The sequence below is a fragment of the Cetorhinus maximus genome, unplaced genomic scaffold, assembly GCF_964194155.1.
Source record: "Cetorhinus maximus unplaced genomic scaffold, sCetMax3.hap1.1 HAP1_SCAFFOLD_2368, whole genome shotgun sequence".
In the NCBI taxonomy this organism is placed as follows: Eukaryota; Metazoa; Chordata; class Chondrichthyes; order Lamniformes; family Cetorhinidae; genus Cetorhinus; species Cetorhinus maximus.
The window spans coordinates 1-21,450 of NW_027598307.1; the positions used below are offsets into that span (position 1 = coordinate 1).

Genomic DNA, 21,450 nt, shown 5'->3' on the forward strand with positions numbered 1-21,450 from the left:
GAGAGTGGGTGGGCGGGCCCGCGATCCGGGCGCTGATTGGCTCCTGCGGCTGTCAGTCACCCAGAGGCTTACGGCGGTGCCGGGTAGGTTCCACAAACAGGGGCTAAAATCAACCCGGGGAGGGTGGGGGAGAGAATGTTCCAGAAATGGGGGGGAGACGGGGCTGGGGGAGATTCCAGAATATTCCCCGGGCTGGGGCGGACCGAGAGGCCTCCAAATCCCCGGGCTCAGGTAAACCAGGCCCCCGGGGGGAGGCTGCACACCGGCCGGTGAGGGGAAAATCTAGCCCCAGGCTCCAGCCCCCACCCTAGGCCTCAAACCTACATCTCCCCTTCCTTCAGACTTCAACACGTGACAGGCATCGAGGGTCCCAGTGTGACCCCAGCGTGACCCGTGACAGGGAGCGAGGGTCCCAGTGCGACCCGTGACAGGCAGCGAGGGTCCCAGTGTAACCCCAGTGCGACCCGTGACAGGGAGCGAGGGTCCCAGTGCGACCCCAGCGCGACCCGTGACAGGGAGCGAGGGTCCCAGTGGGACCCCAGCGCGACCCGTGACAGGGAGCGAGGGTCCCAGTGTGACCCGTGACAGGCAGCGAGGGTCCCAGTGGGACCCCAGCGCGACCCGTGACAGGGAGCGAGGGTCCCAGTGTGACCCGTGATAGGCAGCGAGGGTCCCAGTGTGACCCGTGACAGGGAGCGAGGGTCCCAGTGTGACCCGTGACAGGGAGCGAGGGTCCCAGTGGGACCCCAGCGCGACCCGTGACAGGGAGCGAGGGTCCCAGTGTGACCCGTGATAGGCAGCGAGGGTCCCAGTGTGACCCGTGACAGGCATCGAGGGTCCCAGTGTGACCCCAGCGCGACCCGTGACAGGGAGCGAGGGTCCCAGTGCGACCCCAGCGCGACCCGTGACAGGGAGCGAGGGTCCCAGTGGGACCCCAGCGCGACCCGTGACAGGGAGCGAGGGTCCCAGTGTGACCCGTGACAGGCAGCGAGGGTCCCAGTGGGACCCCAGCGCGACCCGTGACAGGGAGCGAGGGTCCCAGTGTGACCCGTGATAGGCAGCGAGGATCCCAGTGTGACCCGTGACAGGGAGCGAGGGTCCCAGTGTGACCCGTGACAGGGAGCGAGGGTCCCAGTGGGACCCCAGCGCGACCCGTGACAGGGAGCGAGGGTCCCAGTGTGACCCGTGATAGGCAGCGAGGGTCCCAGTGTGACCCGTGACAGGCATCGAGGGTCCCAGTGTGACCCCAGCGCGACCCGTGACAGGGAGCGAGGGTCCCAGTGCGACCCGTGACAGGCAGCGAGGGTCCCAGTATGACCCCAGTGTGACCCGTGATAGGCAGCAAGGGTCCCAGCGCGACCCGTGACAGGCAGCGAGGATCCCAGTATGACCCCAGCTGTACCCGTGACAGGCAGCGAGGGTCCCAGTGTAACCCCAGTGCGACCCGTGACAGGCAGCGAGGGTACCAGTGTAACCCCAGTGCGACCCATGACAGGGAGCGAGGGTCCCAGTGTGACCCGTGACAGGGAGCGAGGGTCCCAGTGTGACCCGTGACAGGGAGCGAGGGTCCCAGTGTGACCCCAGCACGACCCGTGACAGGGAGCGAGGGTCCCAGCGTGACCCGTGACAGAGAGCGAGGGTCCCAGTATGACCCCAGCATGACCCGTGACAGGCAGCGAGGGTCCCAGTATGACCCCAGTGTGACCCGTGACAGGCAGCGAGGGTCCCAGTGCGACCCGTGACAGGGAGCGAGGGTCCCAGTGCGACCCACGACAGGGAGCGAGGGTCCCAGTGCGACCCGCGACAGGGAGCGAGGGTCCCAGTGCGACCCGCGACAGGGAGTGAGGGTCCCAGTGCGACCCGCGACAGGGAGCGAGGGTCCCAGTGCGACCCGCGACAGGGAGCGAGGGTCCCAGTGCGACCCGCGACAGGGAGCGAGGGTCCCAGTGCGACCCGCGACAGGGAGCAAGGGTCCCAGTGCGACCCGTGACAGGGAGCGAGGGTCCCAGTGCGACCCGTGACAGGGAGCGAGGGTCCCAGTGTGACCCCAGCGCCACCCGTGACAGGCAGCGAGGGTCCCAGTATGACCCCAGCGTGACCCGTGACAGGGAGCGAGGGTCCCAGTGTGACCCCAGCGTGACCCGTGACAGGGAGCAAGGGCCCCAGTGTGTCCCGTGACAGGGAGCGAGGGTCCCAGTGCGACCCGTGACAGGCAGCGAGGGTCCCAGTGTGACCTGAAATATGCAACGAGAGTGAGCGACCCACTCCTAACGTGTCACAGGCAGCGCGATTCCCGCTGTAATCTGTAACAAGCAGTGACTGTCATCTGTGTTGCAGGGTATACGGAGCTCCACCATGGAGCTGGTGCAGGGAGCGGGCAGTGCCTTCCGACCCACGGAGACGCTGTGGGAGACGAGTCCGACGCCGATCGCCAGGCGGCGGGCCGAAGCGGAGGACGACTGCTTCATCTGCTCCGAGTGCGGCATGAGCTTCGACCAGTACTGCCAGCTGAAACTGCACCTGGCGTCCCACGGCGTGGAGCCCCGCTTCCCGTGCCCCGTGTGCGGCAGGCGTTTCGGCTGCCCCTCGCAGCTGGCGCGGCACCGGCGCTGCCACGGCGGCGAGCTGCCCCACCGCTGCGCCACCTGCGGCAAGGAGTTCGGCCTGGCCTCCACCCTGCTGACCCACCAGCGCTGCCACAGCGGCGAGAAGCCCTACCAGTGCACCGGCTGCTCCAAGAGGTTCGGCTGCTCCTCCCACCTGGCGCAGCACCAGCGCACCCACTCCGGGGAGAAGCCCTTCCAGTGCCCCACCTGCGGCCGCGGCTTCAGCCGCTCGGGCACCCTTCGCCGCCACGAGGTGACCCACACCGGTGCCAAGCCCTACAAGTGCCCCGACTGCGGCAAGGAGTTCAGCCACTCTTCCTCGCTGACAAAGCACCAGCGCCGCCACAACGAGGACTGGCCCCTCCAGTGTGGCATCTGCGGCCGGGAGTTCAAGCAGAGGTCGGCGCTGGGCATCCACAAGCTGTACCACGTGGCGGAGAAGCGGCGGAGAGAACATGAGGTCAGTCGCCCTCTGCGCTGCTCACACGCCTTAGCTCTCGAATGTCTCTAGACTGGCCACGAACTAGCATCTACTTATCCGTAGCTCCAGGGAACTTAACATCAGTAGCAGGAAATAATATTGGAATCCTTACTAAGGGGAAACTAGAAACAACAAATAGAAACAAAAATATATGAAGGAATAGTCAGTATGGATTTCAGAAGGAAATGTCTTGCTTCACCAACCTTATTGCATTGTTTGAAGGGGTAATGGAGAGTCGACAGTGGTAACAGGGTAGATGTAATATATCTAGACTTCCAAGAGGCCTTCGATAAGATGCCCCATCATAGACTAATGAATAACGTCAGGGAATGTACAGTCAGGGGGCAAGTGGCAGAATGGATTACGAGCGTACGAATTAAGAGCAGGAGTAGGCCATTCGGCCCCTCAAGCCTGTTCCGCCATTCGATAAGATCATGGCTGATCTAATTGTGGCCTCAACTTCACTTTGCTTCTTACCCAATAACCTTTGACCCCCCTTGTTTGTCAAGAATCTTATCTAACTCGGCCTTAAAAATATTCAGTGACCTAGGCTCCACCACTCTCTAGGGAAGAGAATTCACAGATTCGCAACCCTCAGAGAAAAAATTCTCCTCATCTCGCTCTCAAATGGGAGACCTCTTATTTTTAAAACGTGACCCTAGTTCGAGTCTCTCCCACATCCTTTCAGCATTCACCCCGTCAAGTCTCCTCAGGATCTTATATGTTTCAATAAGGTCACCTCTCATTCTTCTAAACTCCAGGCCCAGCCTGCCAAACCTTGCCTCATAAGATAACCTCCTCATCCCAGGAATCAGTCGAATGAACCTTCTCTGAACTGCCTCTGATGCATTTATATCCTTTCTTAAATAAAGAGACCAAAACTGTACACTACTCCAGATGTGGTCTCACCAATGCTCAGTACATCTGTAACAAAACATCCTTACTTTTATACTCCATTCCCCCTGCAATAAACGCTAATATTCCATTCACTTCCCTAATCACTTGCTGCATCTGTATACTAACTTTTCCTGATTCATGCACCAGGACACCCAGATCCCTCTGCACCTCAGAGTTCTGCAATCTCTCTCCATTTAAATAACCTGCTGCTTTTCTATTCTTCCTGCCAAAATGGACAAGCTCACATCTTCCCAACGTTATACTCTATCTGCCAAATTTTTGGCCACTCATTTAACCTTTCTGTATCCTTTTGCAGACTCCTTATGTCCTCTTCACAACTTAATCTCCTCCCTATCTTTGTGTCATATCAGATTTAGCAACCATGCAGTTTGTCCCTTCACCCAAATCACTGATATCGATTGTAAAGAGTTGAGGCCCCAGCACTGATCCCTGTGATATTCCATTAGCTACAGCTTGCCAAACTGAAAATCGCCCATTTATCCTTATTCTTTTCTGTTAAGAACATAAGAAATAGGAACAGGAGTAGACCATTCGGCCCCTCGAGCCTGCTCCGCGATTCAATAAGATCATGGCTGATGATCTTGTGTTTCGATTTCCACATTCCCATCCACCCCCCGATAACCTTGCCTAACAAGAATCTATCTACCTCTGCCTTAAAAATATTCAATAACCCCGCCTCCACCACCTTCTGAGGTAGAGAGTTCCAAAGTCGCACAACCCTCGGAGAGAAAATAATTCTCCTCATCTCTGTCCCAGAAGGGTAACCCCTAATTTTAAAACAGTGCCCCCGAGTTCTGGACTCACCCTCAATTTGCCAAATTTGTCCCCTCTCCGGTTAAGTACATTTATTCTACTTCTCATTCTCCATAGCTTAATCTAAACTTACTATACTATGATCACTATTCCTGAGATGCTCCCCACTGACTGTGACACTCTCCACTTGACCCACTCCATTCCCCAGAACCAAAAATGCCTCCATCCTCATTAGGCAGGTAGCATACTGTAAAAGAAAATACCCCCCGAACACACTTTGCCCTTAACACAATCACTACTCCATTCAATGTTGGGGTGGTTAAAGTCTCCCCACTATAGTTCTCGCAGCTCAATAATTTCTGTGCAAATCTGCTCCTCCGTCTCCTTCCCACTATTCGGAGACCTATATTCACCAAGTCACACATCATCACTCCTGTTGGGATGGATGTGAGGTGCCCTTGAGAGGGTGCAGAGGGGATTTGTCAGAATGGCTCCAGGAATTGGGGGGGGTGTTTTTAACTACAAGGTTAGGCTGGAGAAGCTGAGGCTGCTCTCCCCGGAGACGATGAATGATTTCAAACAGAAATTGGGCGAGCACGCGAGGGAAGTGAGCTTGCGGGGCCACGGGGATCGAGCGGGGGGGAAATGGGACTGAATGGATTGCTCTGTGGGGGGGCTGGCATGGGATCGATCAATGGGCCGCATGGCCTCCTGTGCTGTGATGGTTCTGTGACCTCACAGAGCGTTCTGCAGGTGGAGCCTTGGACCATGTCAGAATCAGTGACACAACAGGGCAAAAAAAAGGAGAGAGAAACTATTCCCACTGATCGGGGAGCCTGGGACCGGGGAGGGGGGTGCAGAGTCTAAAACTCCGAGCCAGACCTTTCAGGAGTGAAATTAGGAAACACTCCAAAAGCGCAAAGGGTGGAACTCTCGTCCGCAAAAGGCTTGGTCAACTAATTTTAAACCTGTGACTTGTTATCCAAAGGTGTTAAGGGATACGGGGCAAAGGTGGGTACGTGGAGTTAGATCACAGATCAGCCGTGGTCTCACTGAATGTCGGAAGAGGCTCGAGGGGCTGACTGTTCCCGTTGCCCCTCTAAGGTCCTGGAAGGGTCGAAGAGGCAGGAGTTGAGGGGGTGTGGGGCCGGTGAGGGTGGAATCTCAACCTTAATATGAATTGTGTCCTGATAATCGGCAGCGCAGCGTTGTGCCAGGCTGTAACTGTGAGCTGTCTGTTGCAGGAGAGGCTGGTGAATCGAGCGGTGAACTCCCAGGATCCGGACTCTGGCCGGGACGGGACCGTGCGGACGCCGAAGCGCTCCTGGTGGCCGGAGCCGCCGGATGGCCCGAGGCGCTTCAGCTGCCCCGAGTGCGGCAAGGGCTTCGACCAGAACTCGCGGCTGAAGCTGCACCTGCGGGTGCACACGGGCGAGAGGCCCCTGACCTGCGCCGACTGCGGCAAAGGCTTCAGCAACTCGTCCAACCTGCGCAAGCACGAGCGCACCCACACGGGGGAGAAGCCCTTCAAGTGCCCCGTCTGCGGCAAGGAGTTCAGCCAGTCCTCCACCCTGGTGGCCCACCAGCGCACACACACCGGGGAGAAGCCCTTCCGCTGCTCGGCGTGCGGCATGGACTTCAACAAGCAGTGCAACCTGCGCAAGCACGAGCGCACCCACACCGGCGAGAAGCCCTTCAAGTGCCCCGTCTGCGGCAAGGGGTTCATCGACCCATCCAGCCTCCGCAACCACAAGGGCACGCACATGGGCGAGAAACCATTCCAGTGCTCCGCCTGCCCCAAGGGCTTCAGCAACCCCTCCAGCCTCCGCAAGCACAGGAGGATCCACGCGGGAGACCCCGGCAGCGGCGGCCCAGACCGGGGTAAGTGAGGCTCCGGCGGGCCCCTTTGCCGGAGTCACCCTGAGCGCGGGGCCCCGCCTCCTGAGAGACGCCAGGTCCCTTTCGGGTGACCTCTCCCTGAGCTCCCAACTACCCAGAGGGAAGCGGGTGGCACGGGAGCACCTACCACCACCTCCGAGTCTTACCCCCCACACCCCATCCTAACTTGGGAAATATATCGGCCGTTCCTTCGCTGTCGCTGGGTCCAAATCCTGGAACTCCCTCCCTAACAGCACGGCGGGTGTACCTACACCACAGGAGACTGCAGCGGCTCAAGAAGGCGGCTCACCCACCACCTTCTCAAGGGGGCAATTAGGGATGGGCAATAAATGCTGGGCCCGGCCATCAGCGGGTGAAGAGAAATCTGATTGGGAATTTCGCCGCTGCTCCACACAGTTTGTCTACTTTTTCACGACACATCTAGGATTAAAGGAGGTTTAGGAAGGAGAGTCAGAGGGCAGGTCCAGCCCAACCATATTGCCGGTTTCAGGAAAGAGATTCCGTCGCTACTGAGAATTGTACACGCTCGAAGAGATTATATGCGCCCGATTGAGGAGCCCATCCTCGCCCCCTTTTTGTCCCAGGCTGTAGAGATTCAGTGCGGGTCAGCGATTAGCCGAGGTCCCAGGATTACGCCCCGTGGCTTGCCCAGTTGGGATATGTGAGCCTTCTGTCAGCTGCCCTTGGAGGGGGGGTCGGAACGGAGGGACAGGGTGGAGTGGTAAAAGTGACATGAGTGGGGAACGTAGGGGCTAATTCAAGGGCAAGGCGTAGCAATGGGAGAATGGGGTTAGGGGGAGGAAATAGGGCAGGCAGCCGGTGAAGGGTTGGGCGATGCAGTGGGAACTGATGCTTTTGGGGTGGGGGGGGTGGAAGTGGGAACCACAAATGATTGGCCGCAGAGAGGGTGGGGGAAAGAGCAGGAAACGAGTTTCCGATGTGCGTGTTTTGCCTGAACACTTCCCTCCCACCCTCGCACCCACCCAAAATACGACCAATGGTAGCACCTCCGCCCACTACACCACCCACGGGAAAGGAATGAAGAAAGACACAGACAGAAAAGTTAGGAGGGATACAGAGGCAGAAGTGGAGAGATCGGGAGAAACGGCAACAGAGAGAGAGCACAGAGGCGGGTGAGAGAGAGAGAGAGAGTCCGCACCCTGACTCAACGCGTGCATGGCCTTGATCGAGAAGCTAGTGAATGGACGCGTTGCTGTAGCCTCCCTGCTCCTCTCCTGTACAGCGTACACAGGAAGGCAAGAGTGAGAATAAACAGGTCAAAGCAGAGCTCAACCGCGCCCCCCCCAGCAGAGCGACAGTGCTGGCCATTTAAAGTGGGATGCCCCACACAGCCAAGACCACAAGCCCCCAACGTCTGCCGGGGCATGTGAGTGTTCACAGGCTCACTGTGCTCCGTGTGCCACACTCCCGCTTATCCAGTAGAAGCATTTCGAGGTGGCTGAAGGTCACGATAAGGATGGTATGCTTGACCCGGCCAAACACTTGCTGAGGAAAGTTCATTCGCTGTCTCACCACAGCTAGCCTGAAGCTATATATGGTCAAATTAACCCTTGGCTTCCTGCTCCCTTGCACTGTTACTGCATTGTATGATATTACATGAATCATCCAGTCAATAAAATAAGGCTAATGTAATTGATATATACCAGAGGATGGCTCACTCCCCTCATACAACACCTTACATTTACATAGTGCCCGTAATCCAAAGGCCCAAGACTCTTCAAAGGAACGTTATCAGGTTAAAATTTGACCTCGAGCCACATAGGAGATATTAGGGACAGGTGACCAAAAGCTCGGTCAAAGAACAGAACATAAGAAATAGGGACAGGAGTAGACCATTCGGCCCCTCGAGCCTGCTCCGCCACTCAATAAGATCATGGCTGATCTTCCTGTGTTTCGATTTCCACATTCCCATCCACCCCCTGATAACCTTCGATTCCCTTACCTAACAAGAATCTATCTCCCTCCGCCTTAAAAATATTCAGTGACCACCACCTCCTGAGGCAGAGAGTTCCAAAGTCGCACAACCCTCGGAGAAAAAATTTCTCCTCATCTCTGCCCTAAAAGGGCGACCCCTAATTTTAAAACAGTGACCCCCCCTAGTCCTGGACTCACCCACAAGAGGAAACATTCTTTCCACGTCCACCTTGTCAAGGCCGTTCAGGATCTTGTAAACTTCAATCCAATCACCCCCTCCCTCTTCTAAACCCCAGTGGAGGTCAGTTTTAACGAGCATCTTAAAGGAGGAGAGAGAGAGAGGGGCAGAGAGGTTTAGGGAGTGAATTCCAGAGTTTAGGACCTGTTATGCAGTTGGTAGGGAGGGTTGTAGGGGCTGGAGGAGGTTACAGAGATAGGGAGGGGTGTAGGGGCTGGAGGAGGTTACAGAGATAGGGAGGGGTGTAGGGGCTGGAGGGGGTTACAGAGATAGGGAGGGGTGTAGGGGCTGGAGGAGGAGGTGATGGGGAGGGAGTGAGGGCCACAGAGAGATTTAAGAACAAGGATGGGAATGTTAATGTTCAGGTGTTGCCAGACCAGGAGGCAAGGTAGGTCAGCGAGGACGGAGGCTGATGGGTGAACGGGACTCCCTGTTAGGACTCGGGGCAGCAGCATGAGCTGTTTACTCTGCTCAGAGCAACAGAAAACCTTCTGAAGTGGTCGGACCTGTGTACAGCATGATCGGGATAGCTGCCACAGCTGACAGGGAGTGATGGTGCCCAATGTGCTTCACGCAGAGCGTCAGGGCAGGTAACTCAGGCGGGGTCTGCAATCGTGGCTGAGCTCTTCTGGGAATTCCTTCACTGAAGGTAAAAAGTCAACAGCAACCTTGTCGAGTTTTGGGTCTTCAACACCTTTCATCTGGAGGGAGTTTTGAAGGACATCAAGGGCCTCGGAGAGGGTGCGGAGGGAGATTGACCCCCGAATGGGACCAGGGATGAGGGACTTCAGTTCATGTGGAGATGCTGGAGAAGCTGGGATTGTTCTCCTCAGAGCGGAGAAGGTTGAATCGAGGCGTTCAAAATCAGGAAGGGGGATTCGGACAGAGTAAATAAGGAGAAACTGTTTCCACTGGGCAGGAGGGTCGGTAACCAGAGGGGGACACAGATTGAAGAGAATTGGGAAAAGAACCAGAGGGGGAGATGAGGAGAATTTGTTTTTTATTTACACAGCGAGTTGTTGTGATCTGGAAGGCGCTGCCTGAAAGGGCGGTGGAAGCAGATTCAATAGGAATTTTCAAAAAGGGGGGAATCGGATAAATACTCGGAGGGGAAAAATATGGGGGGGAAAGAGCGGGGGAGGGAGAGGGGACTAATTGGTTAGACCTATCAAAGAGCCAGCACAGGCAGGATGGGATGAATGGCCTCCCTCTGCAGTGTCAGATTGTACAATTGTTATAGTAATGAAAAACTCAGAGGGTTCTCCCCCAGAGATATACAAACCTGTAAACATGCCCCTGGGGCAACTTATGAGACAGCCTGACCAACGCAGACATCAGGTCCTGTACAGTCGTGTGTTCCAGGATGACAAGCAGAGGGGGGCTGGGAGCTGGGGGGGAATGATTTTAACGGGAATTCGGAGGGGCACGTGAGGGAAATGGAAATGCAGGGACAGGGCGGGAGAATGGGAGCTGGCTGGATTGCTCTACAGAGAGAGCCAGTATGGACTCGATGGGCCGAATGGCCACACCCTCTGTGCCCTAATGACTGGCACTGGGGCTGTGAGATGACGTGCTTGTCGGTAAATGCCCCTCGTGGTCAGTGGCGATGATTTTCATTCAGAGGTTCAGCTGCCCTGGCTCAGGAACGATTGCAGACTGAGCTGTGACTGGGGGGAGCATCACGACAGATATACCAGACTACAGGGGGCTACTCAGCCTGAGCCATGAGCTTTCTCCTCCTTGACCCCACCCTCCCTGAGTCATTAGACTCTCCTACTCAGCTTGAGCCATGAGCTTTCTCCTCCTTGACCCCACCCTCCCTGAGTCATTAGACTCTCCTACTCAGCTTGAGCCATGAGCTTTCTCCTCCTTGACCCCACTCTCCCTGAGTCATGTGACTCTCCTACTCAGCCTGAGCCATGAGCTTTCTCCTCCTTGACCCCACCCTCCCTGAGTCATGTGACTCTCCTACTCAGCCTGAGCCCCGAGCTTTCTCGTCCTTGACCCCCCCCCGAGTCTCTCTCTCTGTTCCAGGAGTTACCCATGGCCCCGCTGCCTGACGTGCATCAACCAGACTCCGTACCCCACCCCCCCCAAGCTGGGACGGCGTGGCCCTACCCCAGCCCCCAAGGCTGTCGGGGGTCTCGGACAGGCCCCCCCCCCCGCCCGGGGGGAGGGGAGGGGGGCCCCGAGGCCTTTCAGCTGCCCCCCCGGGTGCGGCAGGAGCTTCGACCGCAGCTGCTTCCCGCCTGAAGCGGCCCCTCCTCACCCTCTGGGGGGGAGGGGTGGGGTGAAAGCCCCTGTGAAGGGCCCTGGACTGGCGGGAGGGGGGGGCTTCGTCCACCCATCCTTGACCTCCGCAACCAGGGTGGGGGGCGGGGAGAGGCGCGGGCCCCGGGACCAGGCCCCGTCCAGCAGGGCCGTCCGCTGATGCCCAGCCTGTGGGGTGGATGGGGGGGGGGGTGGGGGGGTAGCTCCGTGTCCAGGGCTCCAAGAAACCCTTTCCCCACCCCACAGACCCCATTGGGACCCAATTGGGCTGCCCCGTGCAGAGAGGGCTAGCACCGCCCCGTGGGGCCGAATGGCCTTTGTAGCTGCTGCCCTGAGGCGGGCGGGAGGGAAGAATCAGCGCCCGTGTGGAGGTTGCTCCCCCATCAGGGGTGAAGCATCAGCAACAACCCCCCCGGGAGAGAGAGAGAGGGGCCCCCGGGAGCTGGAGCGATGGGACTGGACCTCCCGGCAGGATCCTGAGCTAAAGGGGCTGGATTTCAGCCCAGGGGGGAGTGGGGGGTGGAGAGAACAACATTGCGTTTGTATAGCGCCTTTCACAGCCTCAGGACGTCCCCCTGCCCTCCACGGCTGATGAAGCTCTTCCCAGAGTCGCTGTGACCACCTTAGGGAAAATCCAGCGGCCCTGCCAGCTCGCTCACTGCCAGCTCGCTCACCGCCAGCTCGCTCACCGCCAGCTCGCTCACCGCCAGCTCGCTCACCGCCAGCTCGATCACTGCCAGCTCGCTCACTGCCAGCTCGCTCACTGCCAGCTCGATCACTGCCAGCTCGCTCACTGCCAGCTCGCTCACTGCCAGCTCGCTCACTGCCAGCTCGCTCACTGCCAGCTCGATCACTGCCAGCTCGATCACTGCCAGCTCGATCACTGCCAGCTCGATCACTGCCAGCTCGCTCACTGCCAGCTCGATCACTGCCAGCTCGCTCACTGCCAGCTCGATCACTGCCAGCTCGCTCACTGCCAGCTCGATCACCGCCAGCTCGCTCACTGCCAAACTCGCTCACTGCCAGCTCGATCACTGCCAGCTCGATCACTGCCAGCGCTGTGTGTGGGCAAACAGCATCGTGGTTGCCTGTTTTTGGTGGGTTTTGGCCACAAGACCCCGGGGAGAACCCGCCACCCCCACCACAACCCCCTCCTCGCTCCCTATTTGTGGCCGTGGGGTTCTCTTGGCTCCCGCCTGACAGGCAGGGGCAAGGCGGTTTAAAGATTTCAACCCCCCGGCAGTGCGGCACTCCCACAGTGCAGCACACGGCGCCGCGTCAGCCTGGACGGGAGACTCTGAAGCGGGAGGGGGGTGGGGGCTCGAACTCGCAGCTCCCCCCTGCCTCAGAGGCGAGCGTGCTTAGCCCACCCCCCCCAGTGCCAGGTTGGTGGGGCACGAAACATTGCTGCACCCCCACAATCGTAGCCCCACCCCCCATGTCTGACCAGAGGCCAGATCGCAGCCTCCCCCCACCCCGTCGTCCTGCCCAGTGTGTCCAGTTCGGACACCTCGGTGTGGCCCCTCACTCTCCCCCCTCCACCATCCCTCGTTGTGATCCTCCTACCCCCCCCCCAGCAATCTCATTCATCTTCCGCAGCCCCCTAGCAGGACATTTTAAACAGCCCCCCTAGGGATGTGCAGCCCTCCTACTCTTGCACTATGCCCACTTGTAGAATTCTAGAGTCACAAAGCACAGAACACCAGTCGAGTTTAGCCTCGTCAGCCTTAATCTGAAAGACCCCAAGGGGACCGGGATGATGACAATCCGACGGTGTTATATAGTTGGGGGCTATCTGTAAGATTCAGCCCACCCAGAGCTCGGCAGCCCAACTTGCACCAAGCCCCATTCAACCCCCTCACCCCCCGCTAGCGCCCGCTGACCTATGTTGGCACCCGAGCTGCCAGAGCCTCTGACTTCAGGTGAGCCTCGTGTTTACCTCTCTGCGCTCTGTACCCCCTACACCCCCACTCTCACATCAGTCTCCATTCTAGCCTCGTGTCCGTCTTCTTTGCCCCAGCGTTGGCAGCCATGCCTTCAGCCTTCCAGGTCCCATTCTGTGGTATTCCCTTACTTAACCCTCTCCACCGCCTCTTTCCCTTTAAGACCCTCCTTTTAAAATTCAGCTCTTTGACCAAGCTACTAGTTACCCCGCCCCTTAATATCTCCTTCGCTTTGCCATCCATTTTTATCTGATGATGTGTCTGTGATAAAGGAATGACTTGTGAATAGGAGCTGTTCTACTGGGTGCTCCTCCTACTCACCAGCCTGTGATCAGCGCCTCCTGGAGAAGAGAATGTAAAATGACAGAAGCAAAGCTTCACCTCTCAGAGTTCAAATATCATGGCTTAGTGAATAGCACACCCATCTTTCATTCAGAAGGTTGTGGGTTCAAGTCACTGCCCAAGAGACTTGAGCCTTGTAATCCAAGCCGACACTCCCAGTACTGAGGGAGTGCCGCACTGTCTGAGGGTCAGTACTGAAGGAGGGCCGCACTGTCGGAGGGTCAGTACTGAGGGAGCACCGCACTGTTGGAGGGTCAGTACTGAGGGAGCGCCGCACTGTCGAGGGTCAGTACTGAGGGAGTGCCGCACTGTCGGAGGGTCAGTACTGAGGGAGCGCCGCACTGTTGGAGGGTCAATACTGAGGGAGTGTCGCACTGTCGGAGGGTCAGTACTGAGGGAGTGCCGCACTGTCGGAGGGTCAGTACTGAGGGTGCGCCGCACTGTCGGAGGGTCAGTACTGAGGGTGCGCCGCACTGTCGGAGGGTCAGTACTGAGGGAGCGCCGCACTGTCGGAGGGTCAGTACTGAGGGTGCACCACACTGTCGGAGGGTCAGTACTGAGGGAGCACCGCACTGTTGGAGGGTCAGTACTGAGGGAGAGCCGTACTGTCGGAGGGTCAGTACTGAGGGAGCGCCGCACTGTCGGAGGGTCAGTACTGAGGGAGTGCCGCACTGTCGGAGGGTCAGTACAGAGGGAGAGCCTTATTGTCGGAGGGTCAATACTGAGGGAGCACCGCACAGTCGGAGGGTCAGTACTGAGGGAGTGCTGCACTGTCGGAGGGTCAGTACTGAGGGAGCACCGCACAGTCGGAGGGTCAGTACTGAGGGTGCGCCACACTGTCGGAGGGTCAGTACTGAGGGAGCACCGCACAGTTGGAGGGTCAGTACTGAGGGAGTGCTGCACTGTCGGAGGGTCAGTACTGAGGGAGCACCGCACAGTCGGAGGGTCGGTACTGAGGGAGCGCCGCACTGTCGGAGGGTCAGTACTGAGGGAGCGCCGCACTGTCGGAGGGTCAGTACTGAGGGAGTGCCGCACTGTCTGAGGGTCAGTACTGAAGGAGGGCCGCACTGTCGGAGGGTCAGTACTGAGGGAGCGCCGCACTGTTGGAGGGTCAATACTGAGGGAGTGTCGCACTGTCGGAGGGTCAGTACTGAGGGAGTGCCGCACTGTCGGAGGGTCAGTACTGAGGGTGCGCCGCACTGTCGGAGGGTCAGTACTGGGGGTGCGCCGCACTGTCGGAGGGTCAGTACTGAGGGAGCGCCGCACTGTCGGAGGGTCAGTACTGAGGGTGCACCACACTGTCGGAGGGTCAGTACTGAGGGAGCACCGCACTGTTGGAGGGTCAGTACTGAGGGAGAGCCGTACTGTCGGAGGGTCAGTACTGAGGGAGCGCCGCACTGTCGGAGGGTCAGTACTGAGGGAGTGCCGCACTGTCGGAGGGTCAGTACAGAGGGAGAGCCTTATTGTCGGAGGGTCAATACTGAGGGAGCACCGCACAGTCGGAGGGTCAGTACTGAGGGAGTGCTGCACTGTCGGAGGGTCAGTACTGAGGGAGCACCGCACAGTCGGAGGGTCAGTACTGAGGGTGCGCCACACTGTCGGAGGGTCAGTACTGAGGGAGCACCGCACAGTTGGAGGGTCAGTACTGAGGGAGTGCTGCACTGTCGGAGGGTCAGTACTGAGGGAGCACCGCACAGTCGGAGGGTCGGTACTGAGGGAGTGCCGCACTGTCGGAGGGTCAGTACTGAGGGAGTGCCGCACTGTCGGAGGGTCAGTACTGAGGGAGTGCCGCACTGTCGGAGGGTCAGTACTGAGGGAGCGCCGCACTGTCGGAGGGTCAGTACTGAGGGAGCGCCGCACTGTCGGAGGGTCAGTACTGAGGGAGCGCCGCACTGTCGGAGGGTCAGTACTGAGGGAGCGCCGCACTGTCGGAGGGTCAGTACTGAGGGAGCGCCGCACTGTCGGAGGGTCAGTACTGAGGGAGCGCCGCACTGTCGGAAGGTCAGTATTTCAGATAAGATGTCAAAATGAGGCCTCTCCTGCCCTCTCAGGTGGATGTGCAAGATCTCACGGCTGCTATTAGAAGAGGGGGGGGGCGAGTGGGATTTCTCCCCGGTGTCCTGAACCAGTTCTACTGTCATTCCGATTGATCTTTATTCACCTTCCCCAGTACTTCTATATCCTTATAATATGGAGAGCGGCTGATCTAACTTTCTATCCATTCACCCTGCTGAGAGGCACAGACTGGTTGCCCTTGGAATGGCTTCCAACATGGGGGAATCGTTTGAGGGGGACGATGAGGCTCTTGATTGGTTGGAGTGCACTGTGATTGACAGCTCGATGGGCGGAGCCTTCACCTGACCGCTGAAGTGTCGCTGGGTCCAAATCCTGGAAATCCCTCCCTAACAGCACAGTGGGTGTACCTACACCACCGGGACTGCAGCGGCTCACCCACCACCACCACCACCTTCTCAAGGGCAAATATGGGGCATGGGCAACAAATTTCCAATGATGCCCTGCATCCTGAATAAAGCACGGAAAATTAATCTTTAAAACGTTCTCCGTGAAAGCAGAGGGTGGATGAACTCTGCAACCAAGAACTTAGAACTAACTTTCCGTGGTTTCAGAGCCTGTGTGTATTCAGCCACGAGGTGTGTGTTTTACGCTTACCCAACCTGATCTTTTGTTTCACGGCCCACATCGGAGGCATGTATCTCACTGTTTTAAATGGCGTCTGTTCATCCATTTTGTGTAAATAAAACCAATTATTAATTTAAACTTGGTGCATTCAATCTGCAACAGCATCCAGTGTGGTTTCCTGAAGGTCAAAGACTTCACATCCCTTCATCTAGCCTTTTGAAAAATGTATTTGTTGGGTGTGGGCATCACTGGCTTAGCGCCAGCCTTTATTTCCCATCCCTATTTACCCTCGTCCAGATGGCATTAAAGAGTCAACCACATGGCTGTGGGCCTGGAGTTACATGTAGGCCAGACCAGGTAAGGGCAGCAGATTTCCCTCCCTTAACAGGACATTAGTGAACCAGGCGCGTGCAATTCTGGTCGCCACGTTACCAGAAGGATATGGAGGCGTTGGAGAGGGTGCGGAGGAGGTTTACCAGGATGCTGCCTGGTCTGGAGGTTAGTAGCTACGAGGAGAGGTTGCTGAAACCCGGATTGTTCTCACTAGAGCGACGGAGATTGAGGGGGCGACTAGATAGAAGTTTACAAAATTATGAGTGGCATGGACAGAGTAGATAGTCAGAAGCTTTTTCCCAGGGTGGAAGAGTCAATTACTAGGGGACATAGATTTAAGGCGAGAGGAGAAAACTATAGGGGAGATGCGCGGGGCAAGTTTTTTACGCAGAGGGTAGTGAGTGTCTGGAATTCGCTGCCAGAGGAGGTTGTGGAAGCAGGTACGATAGTGGTGTTTAAGAGGCAGCTTGACAAATACATGAATAGGATGGGAATAGGGGGATACGGACCCCGGAAGTGCAAAATGTTTTAGTTTGATGGGCAATATGATCAGCGCAGGCTTGGAGGGCCGAAGGGCCTGTTCCTGTGCTGTACTTTTCTTTGTTCAAATGGGTTTTCACGGCAATTGGTACGCTGGCCTTTATTGCAAGAGGATTTGAGTACAGCAATAAAGAAGTCTTGCTGCAATTAATAGAGCCTTGGTGAGACCACACCTGGAGTATTGTGTGCAGTTTTGGTCTCCTTATCTTAGAAAGGAAAAGATATGCTTACCACAGAGGGAATGCAGCAGAGATTCACCAGACTGATTCCTGGGATGGTGGGATTGTCCTATGAGGGGAGATTGAGGAAACTGGGCCTGTATTCTCCAGAGTTTAGAAGAATGAGGGGTGATTTCGTTGAAACTTACTGAATTCTTACAGGGGTAGATGCAGGAAGGATGTTTCCCCAAGGGTTGGTGGGGTGGGGTGGGGTCAAGAACCAGGGGACACAGTTTCAGAATTAGGCTGAGATGGGGAGGAACTTCTTTAGTCAGAGTGTGGCGAATCTTTGGAATCCTTTATCCCAGAGGGCTGTGGAGGCTCAGTCACTGAGTACGTTCAAGACCGAGAGTGATAGACTTCTGGATATTAAAGATTATCAACGTTTATGGGGATAGTGTGGGAAAAATGGCATTAAAAGTAGATCAGCCATGATCATATTAAAATGGCGGAGCAGGCTCGAGGGGCCGAATGGCCTATGTCCCTATAATTATTTGTACCAAGATGTATCTTCATTATAATTTGAAGCCTGGTACATTCTCCATGGCAACAGCAGCCAGTCAGAGTTGACTTGCCAACCAATCAGCATCCTTTTCTCTTGCAGTATAAATTGTTGCCATCTCTCTGAAATTTGGAATTCTTGCCTTTGCCCCGATGAGTGTGGGGCAAAAAGCTTCAACCGCGTGTCTTTTATGAACAATACTCAAGATCTGGATTACCAAGTGTCTTGCTTTCCTCCACCCTCTTTCTGAAGGTTGGCCATACTAGGAACAACCTGATTTCTTTCTCTCCACTGGCCGCTCAACGACTGTCCCAAAGAGAGGCCAGTCCACATTCTGATATTATTCGTCCGCGCCACCTTGGGTCTTCCTCGTGCCCGTTTTCCAGGTGTTAAAACCTTGCGTTTCCCTCTTTTCCCAAACGCTCCCCTCCTGTCCTTATCACCCGCCCAAAATGTGTGAGCTCCAGGTCGTCGCTCGGTGGTGCAGAACTTGCGTATTGGTGAAAAGACGACGCGCGTTGTCGAAGATTTTCATCTTGCACTCATCAGGACAACTCGCTCGAATACCAAATGTAAAGGGGAACAACAATTTATACTTCGTGAGAAGAGAGTGCTGATTGGTGGGCAAGTGGACTCTGATTGGTAGAGGTATCGCCACGGAGAATGCGCCATTTAACCAATGGCTGGCATGTCTCTCCTCCAGCAGTGTCAAAGATTTTCGTCTTGCCCTCTTCAGGGCATTTTGCAAGAGTACTGATACAGGAGGGGAAGACAACAGTTTATACTGTGTGAAGAAAGTGCTGATTGGTTGGCAAGTGGATATTGATTGGTAGAGGCACTGCCATGGAGAATGCACCAGTTATAATGACTGACAGTTAGCTGCCAAGTGTTGATTGAAATTGAAACCAGGCTGCTTGACCATGATTGGTCAAGGCAATGCCCTCAGGAATGAGTCAACGAATGGCTGGCACTTATTTTATTGAGCTGAAACAGGCTCAATGTGTGTACACGTTCTTTCTGTCTGTAAAGGATTGTATTGTATTAATAAATGTAGCTTCCAGTACACGCAAATGCACCACACCGTGAGCCCAGCTGACAATCTGAACTTGGTTGTCACTGTAATTCTTGGTACACTAAGGACTATTTAGCAGACAGTTAACTGCCAAGCTTTGTTTAAAATTGAACCAGTCAGGTTGACTCTGACTGGTCCAGGCATTGCCCTGGGGAATGAACCAGGGAGTGGCTGTTGTGTTGAAAGGGGCACAATGTGTGTACATGTTCTTTCTGCCTGCAAGGAACAGGGCCCTGTGTGTGTGTGTGTGTGTGAATATGTGTAGCTTCTAGCAGGTGTAAGTGAGCCATGCTCCGGGCCCGAATTGTTTTTCAGTGTAATCCTTAGCACGCTCAGGATTGTTTAGCAAGTGCTGTCCAATCGTGGAATCACATCTCATGTTGGACATTTTCGCTTCCTTGATAGCACTGCTTCAAACAAGGGCTCCTCTTAACCCCAGATTCCTCGGGCAGCCACTCGTTGGTCCGCTTGGCCATCCGTGGTGCACCTAATATCCGTCTGCATCCTTTCATTTCAAACGCTCTCACTCCAGCCTCCTCGTCCACTCCTCTTGGTAGTCCACCTTTCACAGCCGGGCACGGTGACCGGCCACACCAGGGCTTTCAGAAGAGGAATTTGCATCTTAATCAAGATACATGGGGGCAACTCCACACTCTTTTCAAGTCAGTTCACAGTGCCGCAACCCTTGTTAAGCCTGTCCCCCCCCCAATTCCTTCGGTCGATTCTACATCCTCTGTGATGAGAGACCCAAGACGTGGCCAAGCGATCTTTTACTATAATTGTCCCTTTCTTGAGTGACTATGGCCGGCAGCCCCCATACACTAAATGCTGGCCCAGCCAGCAACACCCCATCTCCACACACGGGCGTGAACGCCTGGCCACATCGTTTGCCCACCCCTGGTTTATTACACTCTTATCAACCTTGGATTGAAAATGATCGACTCAGCTAACGTCTCCTGTTATTGTGTGGGAGAGAGAGACAGAGCGCCTCACTTCTCCAATGACAGCCACTTGCATTGGCCTAGCGCCTTCGATGTAATGAAACATTCCAAGGCTTTGCAGAGCGTTGGAAAATAAAACACTAGGGTCAGGAGTAGCCCATGTATGGCCCCGTCCGTCATCCAGTCCAATCATGGCTGACCCTTGGGTTTCAACTCCACTCCCCTCGCCACCGTCCCCGAATTCCTGGCCCCTCCTATTCGACTAAAACACACAACACGTCAGGAGACATTAGCCACGGGTGACCAAAAGCTCGGTCAAAGAGGTCGGTTTTAAGGAGCGTCTTGAGAGGCAGAGAGAGAGAGAGACGGAGGGGTTCAGGGAGGGAATTCCAGAGCTCGGGGGCCCCCAGGCAGCTGAAGGCACGCCCGCCAATGGTGGAGCGATGGGAATCGGGGGTGATGCGCGAGAGGCCGGAACTGGAGGAGCGCAGGGATCTCAAGAGCCCAAGTCCCACACCCTCCCCAAAGTGTGGCGACCAGGACCGGATGCAGTACTCTATTTGTGGCCTAACCAGAGCCTTACTAAGGTGCGGCATCACTTTCCTGCTTGTGTGCCCAATGCCTTTGCCCCTGGAGCCCTGAGGTGGAAGGTTTTATTTGTGGATCTCCATCCGCTCACCCGCTCATTTTGTTTGAATGGACTGCAGAGGGGGTTGGTGGGGGGTGGCTTCAGGGAGTCCCCTGATTGGCCGGGTGGTTTGATGCTGCCCCAATTCTGTAGAGGGGGGAGGCTGGACCCCCCCACCACCCCGCTCCCCCGATGTAGGGTCTATGTATGGGGCCCAGTTGGGGTGTGGGGTCCGCAGACCTGCTGAGAATGGGGTTGAGGGCGTTGTCATCTCGCTCATTGGGGAGAAGGTGGAAAGGGTTGGGTGGCGGGGGGGGCGACACACTCTGGGATCTCGCTCAGAGTATTTGGGGAGGGGGTGGGCTTGTGGTTTGGCTAGAGGGTCTTGCTTGTGGACTGGGTGGTTGGGGGAGGGGTGGCGAGGGAGGAGGCAGTTAGCGAATGGCGCAGGGAGTTTCCCAAGATGGGATGATGTTGACCTCTTTTATGGGGGTGGGGATGGGGGTAGGGAGGGGCTAATTTTGGGGAAAGGGGGAATGGGTCTAACCCTTGCTAGAGAAGTGGTTCCAGGTAGAGAGAGAGGTGAGTGGAATCCTATTCACCCTTAAAGGAAGAAGGAATGTCATGCCGATAGCGCTGGTGTGGTGGATTCTGCCAGGGACAGCAAGAGGCCATTCAGCCCCTCGAACCTGGTCCACCATACGATTAGATTTGTGGCTGAGCTTTCTCTTAACTCCATATCCCTTAACAGCAATGTGAATGACTGGGAGTCTAGAGAGAGCAAGTATAAGACACTAGTTCGGCCTCATCTGGAGTATTTGCATCCAGTTCTGGGAGCCATACCTGAGGAAGGATGTGAAGGCATTGGAGAGAGTACAGAGGAGATTCACAAGAACGATTCCCGGGATGAAGAACTGTAGCTATGAGGAGAGGTTGGAGAGGTTGGGACTGTTTTCCTTGGAGAAGAGAAGGCTGAGAGGAGACTTGATGGAGGCGTTCAAGATCCTGAGGGGGTATGGACAGGGCAAATAGTCAGGAACTGTCCCCACTCAAGAGAGCATCAAGAACTAAAGGGGCCCAGGTTGAAAATAATCGGCAAAAGGAGTAAGAAGTAAAATGTGAGGAAAAAATGTTTCACCCAGAGGGTGGCTGGAGTCTGGAAGGAACTTCCTGAAAGGGTTTGGTGGAGG

The 21,450-nt window shown here is 56.1% G+C and overlaps 1 protein-coding gene across 1 annotated transcript; it reads left to right on the forward strand.

The window, feature by feature from the left end:
- Positions 1–212: 212 nt before the first annotated feature.
- On the forward strand, positions 213–6,655 carry LOC144677256 (uncharacterized). The gene is made up of 3 exons (XM_078537439.1): positions 213–231; positions 2,338–3,066; positions 6,003–6,655. The coding sequence occupies exons 2-3, from the start codon at positions 2,356–2,358 to the stop codon at positions 6,645–6,647; spliced, it is 1,356 nt and encodes a 451-aa protein (XP_078393565.1). The 5' UTR covers positions 213–231; positions 2,338–2,355; the 3' UTR covers positions 6,648–6,655.
- Positions 6,656–21,450: the final 14,795 nt, after the last annotated feature.